The sequence below is a fragment of the Anser cygnoides genome, chromosome Z (assembly GCF_040182565.1).
Source record: "Anser cygnoides isolate HZ-2024a breed goose chromosome Z, Taihu_goose_T2T_genome, whole genome shotgun sequence".
In the NCBI taxonomy this organism is placed as follows: domain Eukaryota; kingdom Metazoa; phylum Chordata; class Aves; order Anseriformes; family Anatidae; genus Anser; species Anser cygnoides.
Genome location: NC_089912.1, coordinates 5,293,685 through 5,299,684, shown reverse-complemented (window position 1 = coordinate 5,299,684; position 6,000 = coordinate 5,293,685). Strand labels below are relative to the sequence as shown.

The window sequence follows — 6,000 nt, the reverse complement described above, 5'->3', positions numbered from 1 at the left end:
ACCCAAACTGGCCAAAGGGGTATTCCATACCATCTGACGTCATGCTAAACAATATATAGGGGTGGCTGGCCGGGGGGTGGGAGGGGCGGCTGCGCAGGGATAGGCTGGGCATCGGTCAGCGGGTGGTGAGCAATTGCATTGTGCATCACTTGTTTGCTTACACATTATTATTATTAATACTATTATCATTATCACTATTATTATTATTATTGTTATTATTATATTCCTGTCTTAATAAACTGTCTTTATCTCAACTCACCGGCTTCACTTTCCCGTTTCTCTCCCCCATCCCAGAGAGGGAGGGGGGAGGGTGAGCGAACGGCTGTGTGGTGTTTAGCTGCCAGCCGGGTTAAACCACAACAGCAGGGACACCTGCCAGCAGCCCAGGCTGCCCCCAGCCCCATCCAGCCTGGCCTTGGGCACTGCCAGGGATGGGGCAGCCCCAGCTCCTTGGGGCAGCCTGTGCTTGACCTAGTGTTCAGTGCATTTTTTCCTTTGGTCTAGAGAATAACATTTTCAAATTAAACTCCAATTCTTCTGGTTCAGCCACAAAGGTTCCTTTGCTTCAGTCTTGGTCCCCATATGCAATGTGGAGGAAAGACGCTTCTCCTTCCGTATAGCCATTCCAAAATTTTTATTTCTCCTTTCCCTTTCCGTTTCCCTTTCCGTTTCCGTTTCCGTTTCCGTTTCCCTTTCCGTTTCCGTTTCCCTTTCCCTTTCCCTTTCCCTTTTCCTTTCCGTTTCCATTTCCGTTTCCGTTTCCGTTTCCCTTTCCCTTTCCCTTTCCCTTTCCCTTTCCCTTTCCCTTTCCCTTTCCCTTTCCCTTTCCCTTTCCCTTTCCCTTTCCCTTTCCCTTTCCCTTTCCCTTTCCCTTTCCTTTTCCCTTTTGCCTTTTCACTTTCCCCTTTCCCGTTTCCTTTTTAAATGCAGCTTGCTTAAGGATCGAGATGTAAGACTAGGGACTCTGGGGACGGTGACAAAAGTGGAGGGAATGGCATGGAGCTGTGACAGGGGAGGGTCTGCCTGGAGGTGAGGACAAGATTTTTCACTGACTCGGGGCTTGGCCACTGAACCAGGCCTCCCAGTGAAGTGGTCAGGGCAGCAAGCCTGCTGGAGTTCAAAAAACGTCTGGGCAATGCTCTCAGACACGTGCTTTGGTTTGTGGGGGTCACCCAGAGCCATGGGCTCTGAGGTCACCCAGCAACAGACTGTGACTTCACGGCCCTCTCTGCTCATATTGGGGCGCAGGCAGAGCCCGTCCCAGCCTGGCTCGTGCCTGGATTCCTGCTGAGCGTTTGTGCGAGGCTTGGAGCGCCGAGCAAGGATTTGTTGGAGCTGTGCTGTGGGGCCGTCGGCAGCTGTTCTCAGTGCCCGTCCCCGCAGGCAGTGCCTGTGTTTCCCCGGCCCTGCCTGGCTCAGGCAGCCGGGGCCCTGTGAGGAGCACTTGCAGCAGCGCAGGTGAGCTGTGTGGGGCCACGTGCCCCGGGGCGGCCCGCGGGGGACGTGGGACCACCCAGCCGTGGGGCTGGGGCCGGGGGGTTTCCTGCTGAGGGGCCGGGGCACAGCCAGTGACCTTCTCTCTTCCTCGCAGCGTGCGCGATACCCGCTTCTGCAGTGCCGGTGCAGGGGAGCAGCTCATGACCATCAGCTCTCCCCAGCGCACCTTAGCGTGAAGATCATGGCCACAGAGGAGGCGTGGACGTGTCCCGTCTGCCGGGAGGGGCGAAAGGATGTGGCCTACGCGACACCATGTAACCACCGGTTCTGCCTGGGCTGCATCCAGCGCTGGGCAAAACTGAAGGCCAGCTGCCCACTCTGCAGGACGGGCATGAGGACCATCAAGGTTTCCGTGCGGGGAGACGAAGACTACCTAGAATGCATCGTCTCCCCTCCCGCAGTGCCCGTACCTGTTGGCTTCCAGGCAGGCAGCGCCACCGCCCCTCACAGCCCTGCAGCGCCGGCTGCGTCCTCTGTGCCAGCCGAGGAGAGGGATGCGGAGCCCGATCCCCGCGCTGCTGTGGGCGGCCTCCTGCCCGAGGACTGGGCCGTGCTGTTCAGGGAGCGCAGGGACATCCTCGACCCTGTGCTGCCCTGGCTGCGCCGCGAGCTCTCAGCCATCTATGGGACACGCTGGTGGCAGGCGAGAGCTGCAGAGAGCTTCCTCCTGCACTCCCTGTGTGTGATGGGGCTGGACAGGGACGCCATCATTCAGCACACACAGCCCGCCTTGGGGCCCCTCACCGTGCCGCTCATCGACGGGCTCGTGGGCACCATCGTGGGCCTCTGCGGCGAGGACGCACGGAGGCTGCTGGGCCTCGAGAGCAGCCGCCCTGCCAGGGCGCAGGAGGCCAGACCTGCAGCTGCTTCTGGGCACGCTGCTCCAGCGCAGGGAGCCTTCAATACCAGCCCTGCGCCCTCCAGCAGCTCTGCAGACCCTGACACGGACCAGATCCCCGGCACATCCAGCATGCTCCAGCGTGGGGGTCCTGGCGAAGTCCCAGCTGCAGACAGCCCCAGGGAGCAGGAAGAGCCCCGTGAAGAGCTGGGGCAGGAGGCAGCAGCAGGTCCCTCTGCCCGGGCCTGCAGGCGCAGACCCTCCACTCCTCACCGCTCGACTCGGGGGTCCCGGCGCCCTAGGAAGCGCACCCGGGCGAGCAGTGCCCAAGACTCTCCCCAGCCCTGCAAGAGGCCGCCCCGCCGGCGCTTCTAGCAGGGCTCCTGCGGGTGATGAAATAAAGAACAATAAAATAGATTGAATATACCACAGAAAAAGTCTCGGTGTGATTCAAACCAGAGCTGGCACAGCCCCGTGCATGCTGCTGCCTTCCCTCCCTTTTCCTGGTGCCGTCCCCGTGCCCTGCTGGCCCCCACTGTCCCTTTGGTCATGGCTGATTAATGTGCTTTGAAATGCCATTGCTTTATCATAGCAGAACCTCAGCTCAAACAATGTTCTAAAACTCTTTTCCAGCAGCTGTTCTAGTAACTCACACTGCAGTACATTTCCAGCTGCATTTTATTCTTTTGATATAAATCAGCATTTGACCTATTAGACTGGTAGCCCTTGAAAGCGTCCAGAAGCAGTCTGTGTGGCTTAATGTCACTCGGCAATACGGTCAGGTAGCACAGGCATCTGAAGGCTGCCCTGAGGAGGAGCAGAGGGCAGGCACAAGCCTCGCCTATCCACAGACTGGGGCTGCTTTGGCTAAGTTGGTCAAAGCAACACGTGGGCATTTTGATTTCAATTTAAGAATGGTTAGATTTAGATTTATTCTTCATTGACCTAATCCAAGCCCCAGTTAAGTGTTTCAAACGGAAACAAGAAAGGCCAGAGAGGAATTTGCCCTGTTTGAACAAACTAGCCTGATTCCTCACAAGTTTTCTGGAGTGCCAAGTGCCTCTCCCGTTGAGGTGACCTGTGATCTAGAAATATGTTGAAATACAAAACACTAGTCACAAGGTCATATCAGAAATTAACTGAAGAAAACTGTTAAATGAAAAGAGAAAAGTGAAAAGTGTACAGCAGTTCAAAGGTGAGGTGGTATGGCTTGCCTTCTATATTGATTTTGTTTCCTGCTTCGCAACAGGACTTCATGACAGTTATATAAAAAAAATACAGAGAAACCTCTTGCTGTTGTAAAAAAAAAAAAAAAAAACCTGAACTAAAGAGTTAAAAAAATGCAACATTCTTTGGGATAACTTCATCTAGAAAGAACACTAATATCGGTCTTAGGTGGAAATGTTACTAAATAGAACGATTCAAGTGGCAAAATACAAAACCAAAGCAACTGGAATCTAAGTGGAAACACATTCTTGTGGTTGAAATGTCTTTGTCTCTAGTTTGTTTAAATAAACCTTCATCCAGAGGCCAGTTCAAATACAGCACAGACAGCAGAAGACAGAAGAAAAAGAAGATGGGGAGATGGGAAACAGCTTAGAAAAACGGGCAGTCCATAATGGTCTATTTCAGAGAAGAGGGTTTAGTAAACACTATCTACATTTTCAAGATGAAACAAGTGTTTATTTTATTTTGGTAACCTTTTTTATCTCCCTTTCTAATGATACTCTCTTGAGTGTGCTCCCCAGAAAGCATGATTTTACCTGTGGATAGACACCATCATCCTGGAAGATGCTTAATGGTTTCAGCTGTCACTGGAGTTAACTTTAGCTTGTTGGGAGTTAAATACCCTTTGCAAATATGATCAGCCTCTTTGGCTCTGCATGGCTCTCTCTCCTGTCTCAACAAAACCATCCCACCACCTTGTGCTCTGCCTGAATTGTGTTTTCTTGGGGAGCAGTCTCAAAGATTGCTCTTCTCTGGACTCATCAGTGGCAGCTAAGGAAATCACATGTCTTTTGTCCAAAGGAGAAAGAAAACTCTAAGATTATTTGGCATGAGAAAGATTGTACAGGGAAGATTGTTTTTAAGAAATCATAGAATGGTTTGGGTTGGAAGAGACCTTATAGACCACCCACTTCCCACCCCACTTCCATAGGCAGGGACACCTGCCGGCAGCCCAGGCTGCCCCCAGCCCCATCCAGCCTGGCCTTGGGCACTGCCAGGGATGGGGCAGCCCCAGCTCCTCGGGGCAGCCTGTGCTGGTGCCTCAGAGTAGAGAAGTTCTTCTTTCTAGATCACCTACCCACTTTATTTTCAAGCCCTTAACCATTGCCCTATCCCTACATCCCCTGACATAGAGTCCCTCCCCAGCCTTCCTGTAGCCCACCTGAGGCACAGGAAGTCCACTGTAAGGTCTCCCCGGAGCCTTCTCTTCTCCAGGTTGAACAACCCCAACTCCTTCAGCCTGTCTCCATAGGAGAGGTTCTCCAGTTCTTTCTTTATACTAATAGTCTCCTCTGGACTCATTCTAATACTTCTGTGTCCTTCATGTGTTGGAGGCCCCAGAGCTGAACACAGGGCTCCAGGTGGGGTCTCCCGAGAGCAGAGCAGAGGGGAACAATCCCCTCCCTCGCCCTGCTGGCCGCCATGCTGTTGGTGCAGCCCAGGCTACGAGTGGCTTTCTGAGCTGCAAGTACACATTGCCAGCTCATGTCGACCTCCTCAGCAACCAGCACCCCCAGAACCCTCTGCTCAGGGCTGCTCTCAATTCATTCTCTGCCCAGCCTGTATTTGTGCTTTCGATTGCTCTAATTCACATGCAGGGCCTTCCATTTGGCCTTGTTGAACCTCAGGAGATTCACACAAGCCCACCTCCCCAGCTTTTCAAAGTTCTCCTGGATGCTATCCCTTCCCTTCAGCATCTTGACAGCACCACACAGCTTGGTGTCTGCAAGCTCGCTGAGGGGACACTCAATCCCACTGGTCATGTCAGCGACAAAGATGTTAAACAGCACCGGTCCCTAGAGCGACAACCCAGGAACACCACTCCTCACTGGCCTCCCCTTAGACACTGAGCCATTGACCACAACTCTTTGAGTGTGGACATCCAGCCAATTCCTTACCCACCGAGTGGTCCATCCATCAAATCCGTGTCTCTCTCACTTAGAGACAAGGATATGGTGCAGGCCAGTGCCAAAGGCTTTGCACAAGTCCAGGTAGATGATGTCAGTTGCTCTTCCCCTACGCACCAATGCTGTAGCCCCCTGTAGAAGGCCACCAGGTTTGTCAGTCAAGGCAAACCTTTAGTGAAGCCATGCTGGCTGTTCACCACTCGCCTCTTTCTTTTCCATGTGCCTTAGAATAGTTTCCAGGAGGATCTGTTCCATGATCTGACTGGGCACAGAGCTGAGGCCTGTAGTTGCCTGGGTCTTCCTTTTTCCCTTTTTAAAAATGGGGGTTATGTTTCCCCTCTTCCAGCTGGCTTTAGATATGGCAGAATGGGAAAAACGCTCGCTCTTTCTCCTGACTCGTGGATGGTGGCAAAGGCCCTGCGCAGGAGGTTCAAGCAATGGAAGCAGAGCTGCTGGCAGCACAGGGGCCAACCCATGGGGGCTGCTGCAGTGGGGCAAGATCTTGCTGCCCAGGTAGAGAACCTGGTTGTA

General features: G+C 53.3%; 1 protein-coding gene across 1 annotated transcript; it reads left to right on the top strand.

Annotated features, from left to right (window-relative positions):
• Positions 1–719: 719 nt before the first annotated feature.
• Positions 720–4,551, top strand: LOC136789111 (E3 ubiquitin-protein ligase Topors-like). The gene is made up of 2 exons (XM_066988797.1): positions 720–1,458; positions 1,592–4,551. Exon 2 carries the CDS (start codon positions 1,679–1,681, stop codon positions 2,708–2,710), a length of 1,032 nt encoding a protein of 343 aa, XP_066844898.1. The 5' UTR covers positions 720–1,458; positions 1,592–1,678; the 3' UTR covers positions 2,711–4,551.
• The last annotated feature ends 1,449 nt before the right edge of the window (positions 4,552–6,000 follow it).

Excerpts from the sequence above, each read along its gene's own strand:
- LOC136789111 (XM_066988797.1), top strand. The coding sequence starts at position 1,679 with ATGGCCACAGAGGAGGCGTGGACGTGTCCCGTCTGCCGGGAGGGGCGA.